Source organism: Syngnathoides biaculeatus, chromosome 13 (genome assembly GCF_019802595.1).
Source record: "Syngnathoides biaculeatus isolate LvHL_M chromosome 13, ASM1980259v1, whole genome shotgun sequence".
Lineage (NCBI taxonomy): Eukaryota > Metazoa > Chordata > Actinopteri > Syngnathiformes > Syngnathidae > Syngnathoides > Syngnathoides biaculeatus.
Genome location: NC_084652.1, coordinates 6,008,718 through 6,030,521, shown reverse-complemented (window position 1 = coordinate 6,030,521; position 21,804 = coordinate 6,008,718). Strand labels below are relative to the sequence as shown.

Here is a 21,804-nt window from a genome sequence, read left to right as displayed (position 1 = left end):
AAGATTCGATAATTTGGATGCGACCTCTGCTGAAGATAAGCGTAAGAACAGCCAGATTACTGGAAATTTAACAGGATATGTGGAAGTCTAAAGAGATATGTGGCATCTGGTTTGTTTCTAGTACGGTATTTTTCCACAGAACTTTGGCTGGAGTCCAAAATCTACGACTTGAAGCTCATAAATGTAACACGGATATTCCACTGGATCGCGATAGAATCTATTGTTTTATTTTCAATGTAACATTACGTGGATGGTAAGAAGTGAACAAGCAGAGAATTAGGCAGCTGTTGTAAGATCTATTCGGTAACACTCGCAAAACAACAGAAGTTCCTCCGATTCTTGACCTGGCTTAACCCATATTTGAAGTCTCAGTGCTCATTTCCCCTCCTCCCCTCCCCGTTCCTCTGCGTCTTCTTCCACAGCGGGGTCATTTTAGCTGCAAGTGGGAGCGCCCGCACCAGCCTTTCACAGCTAAATCACGCGTATCCGTCCGGCAAAGTGGCGAAGCGAGCTTGCGGGAGACGCTGGTTAGCCGCGCTGATTAGATTTGGCCTCGCGTTTCTCCGCGGACACGTGCCACGTCAACAGCTGCTCCACCTGCTGATGTTGAGATAATGGTCTTGTTGACTGGACTTGTCATCCCTGCTAGTTGCAACTCTGATGAAGTTTTCCTGCATTCTATTCAGTGAATTTGCTGTGAAATCAACGTCGGCCGTTTTAGTTAATTCACAGAACGCGACTATCAATTAGTAACGTCTTGAATTAGAAAGACTAATACATTTTCTCCTTCATTAACTACATTACTCCCTCGTCTGAGTGATGAAGCCCTGATGAGCTTTTGTCATGTAATAATTCCTTTTCATAAACCCGAATCACCTCTGCTGAATGATTTAATCAAAACTCACGCATGTCCCTATGGCGACGGACTACTTCTATGGCACCTCGAGCATCCGAGGCGAGTCTGGATGTATCATTTTAACAGTCTTAACTGTCATACACGCGCATGGTGTTCCAATTTATTTTGCGCGCGGTGTTCTTGTTAACTTGGGTAAAGACGTGGCATGATGTACTGTACATTTCTTTGTACCTTAGCTTCTATAAGAATCATGTATTGACAAAACCACCAAGATGATAACTGAATTCTGGGACATTATAGGGAAGTCTTGGAAAAATTGACACAAGAAAGCCAGAACCGAGATTGGAACCCCAAACCTCTTAATTGTGATACACACCTCCTAACTATATTCATTAGGGTTAGGGTTGATCAACCCTCGAATTGGACCCGTCCTTCCGTTTACAACTTTGGCGGTTCCGCCATAGAAACATACATAATGTTCCATACTGTCATTATTGGTTATATCTGGTTATGTGATTACGCCACTCGCCACTTGCAGGGTGTCCTAGCAATGCGTCCTATCTTCTTACTTGCACAGCTAATCTTTGTTTGCCATCTCTTGCTAGCAAGGAAAATAAAAAGGGCACCTATATCTTTCTACATGGTTTTGTTATTAAAAGTGATCTTAATTATCCTTGTTTGGCTGGAAGCGATGCACCAGACCTTTGCCAGGATGCGTTGCATAATAAATGATCGTCTGTTAATTTGTGAATCAGGGTCCATCGTGTTTGGACAAGATGGAGCTTTTCAGGGTTTGTGTGCCCAAGGCGGCACATATAAAACTGACATGGTCATATCAGGTATTGTTTGGTGTTGCTGCTAGGAGATAGAGGAAGAGGAACAGTGTGGTGTAACTGAACCTGAAGCCATCCGTCTCTTTGTGGAAGAAGGAAAGACGAGGTCAATGGTCACCGTGGCAGACGAGGACACTTCACCAGGCCTCTGACCTTAATACCCCCACACCCAAAGGGTGCAACTACTACAATCCGCACTGGCACCACTTTGCTTTCCCCAATTGTGGCAATTTTAGGCAGTCCAAATTGACAGTTTTCGCCCCGATTGTTTCCCGTCTCTGTGGCGCCGTTTCCACTGCAGGGTAATGAATGGATGCCTGAGCCGGCTCGGAGAACCCGACACTTTTATGATGGCCTTTGATGTCAGAAAACTCAAGCCGTTTGTAAAGGTTGCTTTGTGGGCATTTTGAGTTTTATGATGCTTAACATTTTGGGATAGAAGGGAATTAGTGACCTGAAGAAAGAAAGAAAGTCCTTGTCTTGTTGGCACTGCCAGCAATAAATTCGATTTTTGTCAAATTCAGTTTGGGGGTGGTCTGAAATTCAAGCTCAAGTCCGACCTTATTCCTAGAACTCTTCAGGCCCAACAGTTTGGTCACTCTAATTTGACCACATTTTCTTCCTGGAATAATGGTAGGGGGCCAGGTGGACAAGTGGTTCTCACATCTGCATGGGAATCTGAGTTTACATGTTTTTCCTATGCTTGCATGGGTTTTATCTTCCCATAGTCCTAAAAATGCTACTTAAGTTGATTGAAGACAAAAATTTTCCCCTGGTGAGAATGTGTGAACGGTTGTTTACACATATGTATTTTATGATTGGCTGGTGCCCACTCCAGGCTGTACTGTCGCCTCCGTCTTGACCGAACTCTGATGGGATTCTGATCGGAAGTTGTTACTACAGAAAACCATGTACATATAGACCAATACAGAATGATGATGTCTGGATGCAACGGATTTTATTACTGCAAATGACAGTGGCTTTAGAAACCGAGTTGCTGGACTTAAAGCTTTCTCAGGGGCCTGCCAGACAATGCTTATTAATTATTCTTTGTACCTTCAGTGTTACATTGAAAACATAAACTGTCTTGGTTCCATGGCTTAAATCAGCACAGCCCCGTTATTTTGTCGCAGATCCCATCACGAGTTTCACGCGTCGTTCCACATGCCTCTGCCCTTCACTGCAAGAACAGGAGGAAAATTAAACGCTGTACGAATTAATGCAAAACAAATCCGACGGTGACACCAGCACCCCCCAACGCCGCTACGTGGGAACAGATGCTTCACTCAATGAATATTCAGGAGCTCAAACAGAAAGTGATAAATATTTTGTGCACAACGCAGATGCCTGTGATTTAATCTAAAGGCCACCAGTCCGGCTGTAAATCCACGTTTGAGTGAGTGTCATCCAAATTCAATTATACAATACATGCACAGACGACCAGTAAACCTTTTTACAAGGTTCAAATGCTAAATTTTTCTCTTCGTAAACCCAATATTGCCCTCCCTTCTTTCACATGTAATCAAAATATTTATAACTAAACCTAAGGATGCATTTCACTGAGGTTGCATTTTCGCAACTATAGATGAGTCAAAATATCTTTATTTGTACAATCATTTTAATTTTGGTTACCAATGCAGTTCTAATTCATGGGCTTAGCACTTCATTTCTTTATCATTCCTGTTTAAACTAAGTTGCTAGAACCATCCATCCATTTTCTTAGCCGCTTATCCTCATGAGGGTCACGGGAATGCTGGAGCCTACCCAAGCTGTCAACGGGCAGGAGGCAGCGTTACACTCTGAGCTGGTTGCAAGCCAATCTCATGGCACATGGAGACAGACAGCCGCACTTACAATCACACCTAGGGGCAATTTAGAGTGTCCAAGTCATGTTTTTGGGATGTGGGAGGAAATTGGAGTGCCAGAGAAAACTCACGCAGGCACGGGGAGAACATGCAAACTACACACAAGTGGGTCCGGGATTGAACCCAAGACCTGAGAAGTGTGAGGCCAACGCTTTCCAGCTGCCCCATCGTGCCGCTCTGCTATAACTACCAGTTTGTTATTGTTATTTTTTTTATGATTATTTTTTTAAAGATAAGGGAATAGTCTATCTAAGGCAGCTGTTTTGGTCTGAAGTGGAGGATCCAATCTATGATTAACTGAACCAAGGTCTCGATGACCCTCTTTTAGAGGAAGTCCGTTAATAAAAGAGTTGTTCAAGATACTTTTGCACACAGTTTAATTCACCGAGAGACTGTTTGTTTTCCTTGGTAGGTGCTGCTATTTTGGCTATTAGCAAATGGGCTCGGCAGTTAGCTCTTTTAATGCCTGTGTGGGAACGAAAGTGTCCATGAACTGTGGTATTTTCAGTTAATAGCCCTTTTTTTTTTCCAGGTGGAAAAATGAATGTATATTTTTCAACACACTTGGTGGCTAATCTGAGCACAGCATTTAGACTGTTAAAGGGAATTACTGTATGGAGAAGTCTTTGGGATGGGAGGGAATTAGTGACCTGAAGAAAGAAAGAAAGTGCTTGTCTTGCTCACACTACCAGCAATAAATTAGAATTGTCAAATTCACTTTGGGGTTGTTCATAAATTCAAGCTCAATTCCGACCTTATTCCTAGAACTCTTCAGCCCCAACACTTTGGTCGCTCAAATTTGACCACATTTCCTTCCTGCTCCTCCATCATCATACATGATGTGTTTCTTCTTTCGTGTCCTTCTCCGGAAACTGATGGGTTGATCCACCGACGATCCGGCTGGAATCAAGCGCAAGTGTACGTACAAGTGCTGAGCAAGTACAACCCACCGAACTGAATCAGTACGTTTGAGAGTCCGAAAGTCCTTGTGGAAAAGGCTCGGTCTCACACGCTTAGTTGCGCAGTGATGTATTCTGCTAGCTCTAATCCCCCGATATACGCACACATAGAGAACAAGTGTTTCCCTCCGAGTTGACTTCACCGCTCTGGCACTCGCCAGAAGCTGCACCCTGCGAACCCTTCATCGTGCAGCTCCTGGAGCCAGTCCCGTGGAATCCCAAATATTTCAGGCATCCAGTTCAAGCCGGGCAGACAGGCCTTTTTTTTTTTTCATCCCGCGTGCACTCGACAGAGCACTCTGATCTGCACGGAAGTTTTCCTCTTGAGTCCTTCTTTGATCCAGATTAGTTTGCACGTTTGAATTGTAATTGACGTCTGGGCCATTTGGGGGAAAAACTGAACAGTGACTTTAGCTGTTCCAGCACATCAAATATTTACATTATCATCTAGAGTTGATATAAATTAGATGAATTTCGAGGTCACAATTTCTTGGACTGTTTTATACAGGGAGTCACAAAAGGATACTTTTTCTGTCATGTTCTTTACTGTTAGGACAAGAGTCAGTCGGCCTTGACTTTTTTTTTTATGAACCAAGTGGCGAGAACCTTGAATAATTATACCTTTTGTGTGCATTTTCGTGACAACTCAGTGAAATATATTTTTACATAGCATTTTCATCAAAATACAAACCATCAAGGCAAGAGCCAGTCTGGATTTACTTTGTTTTAATGAACCATGATATGCCAAATACCTTGGATAATGGTAGGTTTTTGGGCGCATGTTCATGACAAAAACTATGAAAAGAATGTTCCATTACATTTTCATGGTCATACAGACTGTCAAGGCCCTTTACTTAGTCTAATTGAACCAAGTGCTGACAATTTAGGGTTGTGGTACCTTTTGGATGGATTTTCATTTTCATATGGACTGGACAAGAGCCAATTAGTCCTAACATTGTTTGTTTTCATGGTCATGTAGACTGCCAGGCCATGAGCTGTTTTTACTTTGTTTTAAAGAATCAACGGCTGAAAATTTGGATAGTATTAAATTTTTCTGTAACTTTTCTTGGGCATATCGAGAGCTAGAACCAACATCGGTTTTCCTTTGTTTATATTACCATTTGGGTAGATTTTTATTTAGGTCAGTTTGTCTATACATTGCTTTAATGAACCAAGTGCAGACAAATTTGGAGTATTTTTTTTTTTTGCCTACATTTTCATGGTCATAGACGGTATAGACAAGGGAGGGTTGCCATTTGTTTAATAAACCAACAGATTTTTTTATTGTCTGGTTTCTTATTTTTTCCTCTTAGTGGTCTCTTCGACCTTCCAAAATAGTTCAATACATGGTAATGGACGTTAAAAAAAAAAATAAATTTCATTCATCAACCTGTTTCTGCCCTCTAGCTTTTTATATATATATATATATATATATATATATATATATATATATATATATATTTGTGTGTACACATCACTCTCAAAGTCAACATTTAGTTTGAAATTGCTTAACCTTTCAATATTTTTGATTAACAGCGAAGCCCGGAAGGAAGCGAAGACTCACAGGTCGTCTCGTGCGTCATTTGCCCGTCGAGCAGGGAGACTAATTGGCCGTCACCGTTCAGCGTGTTTATCATTTCTATTCCAGTCACGGACAAACTGGATATCCCGCTTTCAGGAGAACGGACAACGTTCAAAACAAAAAGCGCCGTTCCTCCTCCTCCTCCTCCCCCGTGTTGTTTTTCTGTTCGCCATCAGTGGCGAGCCGGGCTCGCTAATGAAATTGTTTACCCGTTGTCGCCCCCGTGGGCTCGGCCCAAGCCCGCTGCCTATGCTGGTGATTCAGAACACGCCACGAGCAAGGTGTACCGGGAAGAACAAAACAAATACACAATTCTCATTAGCATTAATCACGTTTTTTTTTTTTTTCTTCATTTTGTTTTTCCTGAAGATGGTCAACTTAACTAGCTGATCTCTCTCTTGGCACGTTTGTTCAGTCTTATTGCAAAGGGTTTAAATACTTTGAAGTAAAGGAGCTGCTTATCCTTAAAAGGTCTCAGCGATTATCTTTTTCACTGGTTATTTGTTGATAAACCTTCAACACATTTAAAGGATGAATTCCAATTCAAAATGTTGATGTTGATTAAAAAAGAAAATAAAAAAAAACTTGGTTGATTTAAAAAAAAAAAAAAAAAGCGGCACAGTGGATCAGCTGGAAAGCGTTGGCCTCACAGTTCTCCGGTCCCTTGTTCAATCCCGGATCCTCCTGTGTGGAGTTTGCATGTTCTCCCCGTACCTGCGTGGGTTTTCTCCAGGCACTCCAGTTTCCTCCCAGATCGCACAAAAAGATGCAACATTAATTGGAGACTCTAAATTGCATCTAAGTCTTATTGTGAGTGCGGCTGTTTGTCTCGATGTGTCCTGCAATTGGCTGGCAACCAGTTCAGGGTGTACCCCGCCTACTGCCCGTTGACAGCTGGGATAGGCTCCAACACTCCCCTGTGAGGATAAGCAGCTAAGAAAATGGATGGATGATTAAAAAAAAAAGTGAAATGCAGCACCGCAGGATGAAAAAAAATTAGTTTTCATGTTTATTTTTGGGGGCAAATATACTATTAAACAAAAACTAATAAATCTCAGTCTTTGCTCAGTGCTTATTGATGCACCTTTGGCTGGGGTTACTCTCAATTAGTCTCAACTTTGGGAGGCCCCATAGCTCAGTGGTCAGAGCGTTGGTTTGGTGAACCAGGGGTCGGGAGTTCGTATCCCACTGGGGCCTCTACTCCCCGAGAGGGGTTGTGTCAGGAAGGGACTCCGGCGTAAAAACTGTGCCGAACAAATAGGAGCGTTTCGCTGTGGCGACCCCTAACGGGACAAGCCGAAAGAAACTTCCTTAGTTACTAGTCTCAACTTTCTGATTAATAATGTTCTAATTAAAATTGAGGGAACATTTGTGATAAAAAAGACAAAACAAGAGGGACTGATTTAGCAGTCAGCGCTTCTGTGTTCACCGGTCCGAAACCCGTTTTGATGCACGGAGTGTCAACACAAACCGGCGGTTATCGATAGGTTTAGCGATGTAATGATGAGCTGTTGTTTTGAACGTCGCCGCCTTTAAAGCATTTTACTCAGCGTTTGGCGAAACTGCCATGTCAGAACTTCTGCCTGCAAACACACAGCAGTCTTCTGCCTCCCCCGTTGTGGAATTTGAGCTTAGCAAAATTTGGATCGAGTGGATAAACTTGTTTTTATTTTATTTTGCGTGGCTATGGAAAACAGTAACCAGTCAATTAAAGAGTCGCTACTACTGTTATGTGACGTACCAGTACTAAAAAAAAAAAAGAAGTCCCAGGGTATTTCACAAGTTATAATGATAATATACCACATTTTAGAAGTACTGTAGAGGCTTAAGACAAAATAAATATAAATGTGGCAACACCGCTCTCCAACTTAAGTGTCTAAAGTTGGCGGTGGCTTTTTCTGCGTATGTCCAAGATGGAGAAATACAGAGAACACAAAGCTACAAACTCACACAGCAGACACACATATTGTCATCTGGAATTATTTTGCTTACATGGCCAACAGCCAGGGCAGAGCCTGTCTGCAAGCTGAAGCTATCCTTAGGGAGCATCGCTGACTTTCTCTCTCTCGGTCTCTCCCTCTCTCTTTTTCAGTACACCACTATACACTTATACTGTGTCGGTATATAGTGAAAAGGATTCACTCACCTGCCCTGACTCAAGTATGATGTTTGGTTTAATGTGATGCTGGCGTACCCCTTTGCAGTTAGAACAGTTTTAACTCTTGCGGAAAGGCTTTCAACAAGGTTTAGGAATGAGTTTGAATGAGGAAAGAATGAGAATTTTTGCACATTTGTTCCTGGAGTGTATTTGAGAGGTCACACATTGATGTTAGAGGAGGAGGTCTGGTTCATTGTCTACTCTGAATTAACCCCAAGGTATTCTGTTGTGTTGAAGAACAGTATCCGCCAGGATGAAGGGCAAAGTTTATAAAACAGTGGTGAGGCCGGCCATGATGTACAGATTAGACACTGTGGCCCTGAAGAGACAACAGGAAGGAGAACTGGAGGTAGCAGAAATGAAGATGTTGAGGTTCTCGCTCGGTGTGAACAGGTTGGATAAGATTAGAAATGAGCTCATTCGAGGGACAGCCAAAGTTGGATGTTTTGGAGACAAGGTGAAAGAGAGCAGACTTCGATGGCTTGGACATGTTCAGAGGCGAGAGAGTGTATATGTTGGTAGAAGGGTGCTGAGGATTTAGCTGTCAGGCAAAAGAGCGAAAGGAAGACTTAAAAGAAAGGTTGATGGATGTTGTGAGGGAGGACATGAGGACAGTGGGTGATAGAGAGGAGGATGCACGAGATAGGCTTAAATGGAAAAAGATGACACACTGTGGCGACCCCTAAAGGGACAAGCCGAAAGGAAAAGAAGAAGAAATATGCTGAATGCTGGGTTCCTTTCACAGGAGTAATGTTTTTTTTTTTTTTATAGACAACCCTTAAAACTTAAATGAAGGGTCAACAGTGGAGTTGTATGAAAAGAATAATAATCTTTATTGTCATAAACACGGATGCATGCACATGAAATTTTGTTCTGTACATTTTTACTCATCACAGAGAATACAGACACTTGTGAGTGGAACACAACGGAGGAGGGGGAGCAGTGTCTTACTGACCGTGTTTTACCACAGGCATGAGTCCCCGGAATGGTGCAGTCAGCGTCTTGAACCCAAGTCCCCCACGTTTGGCCACGGCTGTACACAAAAAGTCCAGCTACAGCATAGATTCCTTGCAGATCAGTAATGTTTATCATGGAAGATGTTTGTGGCTCACAGTTCAAACATCAGCTGATGTGTTAAAAAACAGCGATAGTTCAATTTGAACAAAATTATCTGACGCTCAAGTTGCCTTCCCGCTCGGAAAAGTCTGGACGACAGTCAGCGTTTTATTTGTCCATTCTTGGCTGCGTCTCTTTTGGGCTTTCGGAAAAAAAAAAAAAAAAAGAAAAAACAAACTAAATACCGCCCTTGTCATTGCAGTGGAATTTTAATTACCATCCAGCGTGCTGCCGCTCACGCCGTTTTGCATTTTCTGCCCTCTCGATATGAACTTAATGCATGAGGTCTGAATAACTGGTTGTTTCATGCCAGATACAAAAGGACACCACAGAGTGATTTCAGGCCTGATGTTGGTTCTTCTGCTTGGAACAAAAGCTTTTAGGTGTGTAGGCAGAATTAAAGCGAGAGGCAACGGCAACTCCATCCTGCAAACAAATTGCAGCCTATTTAACCTTGCTGGATTTTAACTCGGCCTTATACTATTTGCGGAACATTGTCAACAGGCTAACATATTATTATTTTGATTATACGAAGTTTATGATTGAGTCACATAACCCAAAATTTTACATCAGTCACAACGCGCCTTAATCCATCATTAACCTCATGTCTTGGTAAAATCATGAAAAATTCTGCAATAATCACTTGTAAAGCCATAAATATAAAACCTTTTTTTTTGCCGCTTATCCTCACAAGGGTCGCGGGGATCGCTGGAGCCTATCCCAGCTGTCAACGGGCAGGAGGCGGGGTACACCCTGAACTGGTCACCAGCCAATCGCAGGGCACATAGAGAGAAACAGCCACAATCACAATCACACCTAGGGGCAATTTAGAGTGTTCAATTAATGTTGGGAGGAAACCGGAGTGCCCGGAGAAAACCCACGCAGGCAGAATATAAAACGATGAAACGAAAAACAGCAAACCGAGCGTGCCGCATGAAAACGTATTTGCCGTTGTTTTCAAATGCTTATATGTAAATGAGTTTATTCCATAAAGGAGACTCCACTCGCTGATCCACTTACAGCTGTTTATTAAACAGTCAGGTGCTCAAATACAAAATATTAAACACTCACAAGCAGCTATAGTAAGCCAAAGGCTCATGGGAAACTGTGCTGTGTTCCTGACATTACTAACAACCAATTAAAAGTCACCCTTATGTTTTTATGGCACTTTATAGTTGGTTTTCCCCCCTTTGCTGCAGTTCAGTGTCAAGAGTGTAAAGACGCCAAACACAAAAGTCAACCAGCATTCGTTTTGACCCTAAACGGCTCTGCCCATTTTATTCCGTGATGGAGCGCAACATAAGCAATAGCTACGGCAGTTATGTTGCGCCAATGTGTTAATAATATACTCCCGCTGCGCTCAAATATCATTACGATGGTGTAACTACATAAACAGATTAGACCGCAGCCTGAACGGACATGTGTGGTTCAGCATGTTAGCGCTTGGCACCCGCGTAGATATCTGATAGTGGCACATCTTCGAAAGAGGGGAATGTGTTAGGCTCACGTTTTTAAGTGCGTTCTGATCGTTGCTGCCATGTTGTCGGCTTCTAAATTGCCGTTTCGAAAACTTTTTGCATCCACTATTTAGGATGTCTCGCGGTGGTCTTCGCCGAGAAACGAAATAGAGCTCGGGACAAGGCCAATTATCACAAAGAATTGTGGGGATTATTCTGAGATTAGCATTTTTTAACGAAAGAATGACGTCCTCACACAGCCAGGGACATCAAAGACATCTTGGGAGGCCCCCTTTCAAAGGCCCCTTACAGGTTTTGACCCTGAATTTTTCTCACTGTTGTTCGGATGTGTTTTGAGTGCCTGCCTGCCAGTTTGCTCAGTCTTAGTTGTAGTCTACTGGTCCAAAACAGAACATTACACATTTCAAACAAAATGCATGTAAGCCGCTGTTGTTTATTTATTTTCACGTTCATTCAAAGCCGCAGTTGACTGATTCGTCAAACATTAAACCGCAGTTATTGATCGTCTTCCTCTGATGTCGACCATGCTAGTCTGTGGCATGTTCCGCTAACATTGTCTCTAAAAACCAATCAAAAACAAGTTTTGTAACATTTTTAACGTTCTCAACTGAGAGCCAAAACTGTACGTCTACTATGAAGCACACGTTCACAAATTCACTTTTATTTTAATGACTCTAAACGAACTTGAGACAAACACCAATTGCTGTTTCTTTGTCAAAATGAATAATCCTCTTTGGGTAGTGAACAGTGTATTTTTCAAACTTAGGTGGCTAAAACAGAATTTAAAATAATGCAATCTAGAAGTATCTGTCTTTACTTTGCTACCCATAATCAGAGGAGGCCATAATTACATTTTTACATTAACCCTTTCCGGGCACGGGTTGCAAATTTGCAACAGGTTTAATATAATCGAAAATTTTAAGTCCAGAGCATCGTTTTCTGAAAGTATCAGATTTTACTCTCTGCAAAATTGTATTTGGTCCAAAGAGGGTTAAATGAAATTTCACTTTTGAGTTTTATTTACTTTTTTGAAGCCTAATTTTTCCAAGTCGGGATAATAGTGTAACAAAGACTGGGTGCACAAGTTTAAATTTATTTTCGATTATATATAGTGGCTCAATACACTCTCATAAATCTTGAATTAAGTGGCGCTGAATGTTCTAAAAGACATAATCGACTCATTGTTTGTGATTTAGATAGACTGCAGCCAGTGAGTCTCTCTTTTGGATTTGTTTCTCAATACTCAATTATCCACAGCTCAAAACAATTGGAAAAGTCTATGAAAAAACACATTTAATATCCCAAGAAGGCCAATTATAGGAACAGTCTTTTTGAAGCCATTTCTAAAATGTCCCAAATTTATATATAGCTGGGCTTTGTTTTACGAATGAGTTCCGTTCCTGCAGCGGCAACATAACTCCAATTTGTGTATAAATGCGGATGCACCATAGTCTATCACCAACCTATAGTAAAGTAATAATAAAGTCATATATTTACAAGAAATGTTGGTATAAAACCACTTTCAGGTATTAACAAAATACAATGACTGACAATATTTGAGCTGGTGTTCTTTTGCTACATTTCTCACGTCACCCAACAAGCTAATACATTAATTACATCCTGATTATAACTTCAAAACCTGCTATGTTGCTACCAGTTTAAACTGTAAACTGGTTTTTGTGTTTCGATCCAAAAATAATCCAGTGCAGAATTTTGTATGTGAGCCTTAAAACCCAATACTGGGTCGCAGTTTTTCCATTGCAGCGCCTCAATCAATCTGCAATAATTAATCGATTAGTGTTCAACGAAGTATCACCAGCTATTTTTTTTTTTTTTTTTTAAAGGTCTAATTCTGTCTCTTTCGGTCTTGTGGCTTGATGCGCTAAATGCACAATGTATGTATTTAATCTAGTTAAATATTTCCAAGTAAATTCAGAACTGTCATTCCCCCCAAAAAAAAGGGTAAACGCGAGCAGCAGCAATCAAGCCGATTAACTAATTTGATCTTACTTACAAGTCAGATTAAGGAATCAGAAACTTTAGTTAAATGTACAAATTGGCTAACGGAAGGTGGACATGACGTGATGCGAGCCAGCTCGTCATCACCTGAGGCGTTGTTGACTTATCTCAAGTTAGGACAGATGAGAAAGTTTAGAATCCGGCCTCAGAACAATGGAGACGGAGGTTTGCGTTTGCTTTTACTTTTTTTCCCTCTCTCTCTCTCTCTCTCTCTCTCTCTCTCTCTCTCTCTTCATTTCTCTTTTATAACTTTTTTTTTTTTGGGAGTGCTTCCCCATTCTTGTTCCCATGCTCGGCAGCTACCATCCAGGAGGGGCCCAAAAGGGTTAAAGCCGGGGGCCCGTCTTCCTCGGAGATGGGGAGAGGCCGTTTGAATGCCTGACCTCCGCAGCAAGCCAACACATTGGCCCGAGCCGAGGGCGGCTCTTCTGCAGCCGCGAGGCTCCGGCGCGGAGCTTCCCGCGCGGGATCGGGAGTCAGCCGCATGCCACGGGAGTTCAGTGCGTTGCGCGGTTTTTTGATGGAGGCAAAGTTGAAGGACGGGTTTGGGAAAGAAACTTTGGGGGCGTAACATAAAGATATGTTAGGTTTCTGATGCCAAGGAAACGCCCCCCCCCCCCCCCTTCTAGTCTTGAGGCTGGTTGAGCGACTTGGGAAAAGCGGTTGTATCATTTGTTTTCACCTCACACAGTGTTCCCCTAACCCCTCCTCACGTTCTCCCTTTTGCTGCCATTCTCATGTTCCTGTAGCCCCCCGCGCCCCCCAAACACACAGACACACAGGCTTCCTTCAGAGGTGGTGAAAGGACACCCGGGAGGGGGAGTGTCAATGTTAAATAGGGCGTTAGACCAGTGAACCCCAAACTTTTTTTTTTTTCTGATACAAACATGGCAATGATGATTTTGATGATTTTTCAAAATACCAGAGCACCCACACATGCACAGGGAGGACATGGAAACTCCACACAGGAAGGCTGAAGCCAAGATTCGGACCCCAAATCTCAGGACTATGAGGCAGGTGTCCTAACCACTAGGGTACCACGGTGCCTTCAACACATTAAAACGGAACTATATAGGGATAGTGATCAAGATCAATATGCAAGTAATTGATGCCACCCCGACCCAAATATTGATAATTGCATTTATTAATAGTCAAAGGTCAAGTGTCATAAAATGGATGATTTTTAGTACGTTATTAATGAAAAAACAGCAGCCGGTACGGTACATCCGTTTTTCCACCACAAAACATGCTTTTGACGTATGTGGCTTTTTGTAACTCCCGCCACGAAAATCCTCTCAAGGGATTTGTTCTCAACAAGAAGCAGGAAGTGACGGAGGCAGTAACTCGTTTCTTTCTATTAGTTTTACCTGCGGGAAGGTCGCTTGTTGTTCCTTCGTGTTAGCCAAAATGCCGACTCGTTGCATTGCTGGATATTGCTCGAACACTATTGAGGATTGATTCGCTCTTCATACTTTTCCCAAAAGACCTGGTTCATCGTGAAAAATGGATTGCACGGGTGCAAAGGACGAGAGCTTCGTGGGTTCCAAATGACATGTAGTTGTGTATACAGCTACTAAAAAAAACAATAGTTGGGGAGGGGGGCGTAATCCGTAAATCAGGGGTGCTAAATGTGGTCTGTGCCCATCGGAAGGCTTCCGTGCAGCACCCTTGTCGGCAAGCCCGGGAAGGGCGAGCCGGCCGGTGGCTTTGTCGGCCGGGGTGGCTCATCGCGGCGCCGGGCCACGGTGGGTCATTTCTGCTCCGGAAGTGGATCGGATGGGGAGGCAGTTTGGCCGCTGCGTCGTCGTAGCTTGCGGGCGGCGTTGTTTTTATCACCGCCGCACAAAGGTGGAACAGGCGAGGAGGTGGTTTTGCCGTGATCCGCATATCATCTAAATATGGCTCGAAACAATAGGGTAATATTGCCCTGGACACTTCACTCGGTTGTGCGATGTTCTCTTCTTCGAAAAGAGCTTCCGTGTCTGAAGGGGCGTGTTCGTCTCCCATAGTAGAGGCCACAGCGTGTTTTCAATGGCGAATGTCCGGGGTGACGTCACGGACAGAAGATGCAGCCAATACGGCGACCACTTGGATGTTGTCGAATGAGACTTCCGCAACTTTGCGCATGGATGACCCGCTCTCCGCTCATATTTACTTTTTCGTATAGACATTGAAGTGAATAATGTTACATGTATTTTTCATTTCAATATCTATTTTAGAATGTTTATCGGGATGACACTTGACCTTTAAACTATAAATATGCAGTCCATAAATATTGGGACATGGACACAAATCTCATCTTTATGGCTCCAAACAAACATGATTTGCTTTATCTTACATCCAAATCAGTAGACGGGTGTACGAATTTACAACACTTCCGATATATGTCTCCCACGTTCCGAGGGACCAAATCTAACGGCACAAATTGATAATCATAAATCAAATGTCAGTCAGTCTGAAGCGTAGAAGGCAAAGACGTGACCAGAATCTGGAATTCATTCACGGTGATGCTCTGACTGGTCTGTAATACAACTGACTTCAGTCTCTGGGCCCATGTTGTGCCTTCCAACTTGATCTGCAAAAAAACCCCAAAAAACAGGAAAAACGCACCCACGGAAGGACAACCAATTGGAGACAATGCATGACTTTTAAGGTGTCAATCAATTGTGTCGCACTTGGAGACACACCCTTGTGCAGACCTGTTCCGTTGCTAATCTGATTGAAGTGAAGTGAGGCCACAAGTGCGTGACAAATGATTGGCACCTCCTGAGTCACACCTTATGTCTCTAATTAATTGTTTTACCTCGGGCACCGGTTTGTTGTGTAACAAATTAAAGGCACAAGCCAAACCAGGCCAGACACACAGATCATATTTATTATGTACTACTGTCAAGTTTTGGATAGGGGAGAGGGACCTCCTAAAGCGAACTGCTGAAGATAGTTTCCACGGAAGGAAAAAAAAAAAAAAGGTGAAAAATGGGAGAATTCATGAGTCAGTTACCACAATTAGGCAAATGGTTCACTGTAACAAAAATAAATAAGGAAAAAGGTACCAAACAACCAAAGACGTAATACTATTCTGCGACCTTTTGGTTGCAGGACCTCTGTCTGCGTGAGCGTGTTGACGACATGATGCTAATGCGACCGAGAACATTTGGATTACATCTCTTGAAAGTCAACAACAGAAATGTCATAACAAAGAACAACCGGTTATCAAGCGCAATGAGTCTAATGCTACTCAACAGTTGTTCATTTTTTGTCTTAACCCCTTCATAGGCAGGGTGGAAATTTTTAGCCTTATTGAGATAAAAGTTTCCCAACAGGCCACAATCAAGGAAATAACCCTTCTTTTTCGTTTATGGTTAAGTTATATGATAACTTCACTAATTTATAATCTCGTCCCAAAAATCCCACTGCTAACTTGGACCGATGAGTTATCCTCTCCTGATACCAAATTATGGCTTCAGATTAAAACACTTAAATATTTTTGATATAGTGAAGGCTATAATGCATGAAAATCATGATGTCCCAAAAAAGGGACGCTGCCCACGAATGGGTTAAATTAACCCATAAAAGAAGCACACCCTTGAAAATCTTTATTCTTATTGCAGTGTATTTTATTTAATTTTTAGATTTATTTATTAATATCAAAATAGTGTGCACTCATGCATCAATCAGGCCTCTTTGGTTTGTTTATGTTCCTCATTTTTGTGGTTAAGAGGATCACTTTCACTGTTCTAGTGTTCATGAAGATTCACATTTTTTTTGTTGTTTTTTTTTTTTTTGTTTTGTTTTTCAACTCTTGAGTAACCTATTATACCGAGTTTTGCGTTACAAGAGCGTCTCGCTTGCAAAAGACACCAACCGTCGCTTTTATTTACTTCCCAGCAGTCGGCTAGAGCCCTTCCTCATTCATGTTTGTTTGGTGGTAAGGAAGTGTTAGGACCCCCCCGCGCCCCCCGTCCCTGCTCCCCCGCGCTACTCCACCCGCCCGACCACCCTGTTGTTTATATACAATAACGCTTGTTCGCCGACTGCAAGATGAGGATCGCCTCGGCTGCTAACTGGCTCAGTGAGGGGATTTCTCGTTGGCTGATGAGCATGTTTGTTGCAATAAAGCTATATAAACCCCTTAATTCCTCCTTGGCTTGTGCATCCTACGGTGTTTAAGGTTTAGGTTAAGCCTTTTTTTCTTAGAAGGTGTAGCAGCACCGCTGTAACGAAACAGTTTGCACAGTTCGGGGTTTAAATCTTTTCTCCAGCCGTCCTGTATGGCATTTGCAGGTTCTCCCTGTACTTGCGTAGGTTTTCTACAGCTACGCTGACTTCCTCTCGAATCGCTCTTAACATACCTTACACAACTGCAAAATCACTAAAGATAATCGTTAAGACAGAAAATGTAAATACTGGCAGTGTTGCACCTGAATTTTGTATGAAAGCAGAACAAAAATCCATTTTTTTTTTGGGGGGGGGGGTCTGGTGATGTAATGTTTTTGCTAAGTTTCTCTGTCTCCTGTCCCCGATAAATCTTTGTAGTGTGTTACGGACAGGCCTTTCAAAAATAATTAAATGTTGTTCTTTATCTCGTGGAGCAATTTTCACGAGTAAAATCTCAATTGTTGAAATAATACAAGTGATTGTATTTGCCCTTTAAGTGAACCCATGAATAAACAGAGATTAACTGAGCCTCTTCCATATGACTCCAGGGATATTTACATTATGAATGATGCATGCTATTTGGCGACCCAGATTAAATTTCCAGTGATCAGATCCACCTCTAAAATGGTTGCTTTTTGAGTCACGGAGGATCTCCTGTTTACCCATCCAGACCCTCTTTTGTGTTCCCGCAGTGTGTCCTGTCCATTGCAAACACCGTGCCTGCACCCTGGACCAGCAGTGCTGCCACGAACAGTGCCTCGGCGGTTGCATGGAACCGCAGTCCGCCGCGCACTGCGTGGCCTGCCGGGGCCTCCGGCACCGGGGCGGCTGCGTGGAGCGCTGCCCTGATGGCTACTACACCTTCAAGGGCTGGCGGTGCGTCTCCTTTGCCTTCTGCCAAGAGCTCCACGACAGTTGCAAGCGGGAGAAGGAGCGCAGCAAGAGCCCCGAGTGCCACGAGTACGTCATCCACAACGGCGCGTGCATCCCCGAATGTCCCTCCGGCTACACCACCGTCAACTCGTCAGCGTAAGTGCACCACCCCCCTTTAATTTCCCTAAAACGTTATAATTTGCTAATGACTTCACACTTACTAGTCCAGTCCGTGACGTAGTAATTCATTGATTGACATGTTGGAGGAATCTGTATGAACTAGTGAAACCCTGCTATATTGCACAAGGATGGTATCTTTTATTTCCTGAAAATATTGGCTATTCGCTAATTTTATGAACTGGCTAACGCAATAAGCAAATAACTTTTTTTGAACTCTTGGTGCTGTAGTTGGGATTTACTTCTTTGATATAGTGTAGGCAGTCACTGTGATTTGACAGGCGCGTATGCGCCCCCGCACCATCGTTCTCGCAAATCAGCACAGTCGAGCACGAAAAATCACGCGGGTAAAATTTGTTATGAATAGAAATGCATAGATATTGAAAGACGTCGCTTATTTTGTGTAGTCTTGACCAGTGTTCCCGCTAATCCAGGGGTGTCAAACTTTTTTTTTTTTTTTTTCTGTCTGTCGCGGGCCACATTGTAGTTGCGATTTCCCTCAGAGGGTCGTGATGGTGAAAATATAGAAATCCTGAATTGCCTCATTATATTTACTCATGTAATTTGTGAACTAGTTTTGGAATCACAAATCAAGCGCGGTGGGTTTTTCAACCATTGTTCACATCTGGTAACACAAAAATGCTTATATCACATTATCATTTATGATATATGTCAATTTGAAATGTTGGGACATATTTTCACAAGAATTCACGGCTTTTGACACTGATGATTTGCCTTTGCGGGCCAAATGAAATCATGTGGCGGGCCGGATCTGGCCCCCAGGCCTTGAGTTTGATGCCTGTGCTCTATGATGCGCCACTGTGCAATTGTGCACTTGTCGCACACTCTCAGCGCACATGAAAACCGATCCAGCGCAGTGAACCACAGCCTGATGTCGGAAGCACACGGTCTCTTAACAACAGGCTGCTGCTCAACCTACTTCTACTTCCTAGTTTACCTAACACCGCCCCCCTCCGCTCTTAAAGGGGTACACTCATAATTACAAACAGAACACAAACCCGTAACTTTATATTTGGGCGCATGACTGACCACACCCGTACATTTTTCAAATGTGCGTGACTGGTGTTTTTTTTTTTTTTTTTTTTTTCCCAGCATTTGTGATGTCCTGTTTTTGCTAGCATGTCATTCAGGCTAGTATGTCAACTAATATGACTGATGAGCCTCATGTGAAGGGGCTTTGTTTCGGGTTAAATGGAGTTGTTGAAGTAACACGTCAGATGGAACTGTTTAATAGACGCCTTGTAAAAGGCAGGATTTTCCCGTTTTTTTTTTTCCCGGAGGTGAGACAAGTTTGTGTGTCACGGAGTTACAGACAATTTCAGGGTTGACGTTGTTTATTCCGAGGGAATGCTAGCTTTTACAGAATCGCGTCATGTGGGATATCATCCAAAGTGTGTGCGCTTTCACTCTGCAATACTGCATCCCCCCCAACCAGATAACGGGATGAAACCAGCTCATGGTGGGCGATTCTCATTTTTCCACATAATTTTACAAATTACTGTATTTTGCTGTGGATCACAAGCCAAAGTCTCTTGTCCCCAAGCCAGCTCCGCACAACACCCGTTTTAGTCATTAAATCCTCATTGAAGTACAATGTTAATGCTGCTCTTCTGCCCTCACTCTCCAACATTTTTTTGTTCATACGTCTGCAGGGAGGCTATGACGTGTGACATTACCGAATACATCATCACATACCTACTGAGTGTGCATTTTTCATGACACTTGCAAATATTTATCAGCCCAAAAAATAAACCTGCAATTTTGTTGACAGTAATCCTAGCTAGCATGTTGTGTGATGGAAGAATGGTACAGTTGTGCCTTCAAATACGAGTGACCAGACCAACAGCGAATGATCCAGAAATACATTTTGATTTTTCCAGCTCTTCAGCTGAATCCACTTTTTGTATGTCCTGCAACCCAAAATTGATAGTTATTAGCTTCCCAGCGGTGTCTCCTTTGGCTGAAAGTGTTTTCCCCTTTGCTCTACTTGACTCAATTTACAGTCTCTGTCACATTTATTTTACCGACTTCCCGCTCTGGACCGAGCGTGCGTGTACATGCGCTGACCTCCCGACAACCTTCTTCGCATCCACCCGGCGACAGCCTCGCGGAGCTGCACAAGGAACTTGCTTATTTTTACGTGTGCCTGCCAGCTCCCGACCTTCCTCATCGTTCTTGTCGGGACGGAAGAAGGGAAAACACAGCAGGGCATCTCTTATTGTAGAATGATAAGTGATTGATTGGCAACGGTAGACAATGAAGTGCTTTAAAATGTTAGTACTTCATTTTCACTGGGGTGTTACAGTTTAACAAGAGAGCTTTACAACACTTAGTTATTTGGCTTTGAGTAGATTGACCAACATTTTTAGGCGATGATTATGTTTATGATCATGTTTTCGTGCAACTTCTTTTGTTATATAGTACTGAGCCAATTCGTCTTTTATTTTATATTCATCTAAGCCACACGTTTGATTGCCGTCGCAAAGGCGCTTCATGTGCGTTCTTCTTCGTTGGTTTCTGACGAGTTATTCTTCAAGTCGGCACGGAAAATAGGAACCAGCATTTTAAAGTATGAATGATTCCAGGAAAACTGGGATGTTAATTGAGGTTCCAGTCGAATCATGAGACCCTATTTTAGTAATCCACCCATCCATCCATGTTCTGAACCGCTTATCCTCACAAGGGTCGCGGAAGTCTATCCCAGCTTTCTTTGGACACCCTGATGCCGTTGCCAGCCAGTCGCAGGGCACGTAATCAACCATTCATACTCACAATCATACCTCCGGGCCATTTTCGAGTCTTGAGTGGATGTTTTTTCGGATATGGAAGGAAACCGGAGTGCCCGGAGAATGCCCATGCAGGTACGGACACAGGCAGGACCAGGATTTGAACCCCAGTCCTCACAACTGTGGGGGCGGTGCTCCAATCAGTTGCTCCACCCTCATGCCCATTTTAGTAGTAAAACTGCTTTAGAATAGTTATTTTTACCTTTTTGGGGGGGATGTGCACTCACTGAGGGAAAAAAACAAAAATACTTCCTTTCTCTCCGACTGAAATGCGCCTTGAAATGCAACTAAGGAAGTGATGAACGGTTGTTAACTGTGAAAATAACTTGTACGCTTACATTATTTCTGCTACAGCGATGTTATTGTTGACAAAAACGTGCATGGAGTAACTTTAGATAGGTTAGTTAGCGCGACCTTAGCAATGCAACGTGAATGAAAAGCATGACCGAGGCCATGAAGCAAATACGAAGCTTACTGTAAACGGGAGACTTTGTTATAAATGTCAGAAAGCACCATGCAGCCCACTTCTCTTACTGAGAAGACTGGAGATTGAATGACGTGACATCACAACTCCAAGTATTTGGCAATATTCTGCTCTACTCAGACACCATTCCCCATGTACTGGCACTGTTTTAGGGCCTGGACTTGGAAAAATATTAACAGCCAAGAATATCATCTTTGTCTTGTGTTAATGTGCTAATGTATATTTAAAAAAAAAATTCGTTTGGTGGCAAAAATCTGGCCATAAATATCCATCCGATTTCTTAGCCACTTATCGAATAATAATGGTCCATGTGTCATTTATTGAACAATGAAAAAAAAATTCTCCAGTTACATCCATCCTTATTCTAAACAGCTTATCCTCACAAGGGTCGCTGGGAGTGCTGGAGCCTATCCCAGCTGTCAATGGGCAGCCTGAACTG

At 42.7% G+C, this 21,804-nt stretch overlaps 1 protein-coding gene across 2 annotated transcripts in view; it reads left to right on the top strand.

Moving 5' to 3' along the window:
• Window positions 1-21,804, top strand: part of insra (insulin receptor a) — a 62,777-nt gene that overhangs the window by 19,893 nt on the left and 21,080 nt on the right. For both annotated transcript variants that reach the window (XM_061839922.1, XM_061839921.1), the window contains exon 3: window positions 17,717-18,053. In XM_061839922.1, coding sequence (XP_061695906.1) covers window positions 17,717-18,053 — 337 coding nt within the window. The remainder of the gene's footprint in view (window positions 1-17,716; window positions 18,054-21,804) is intronic.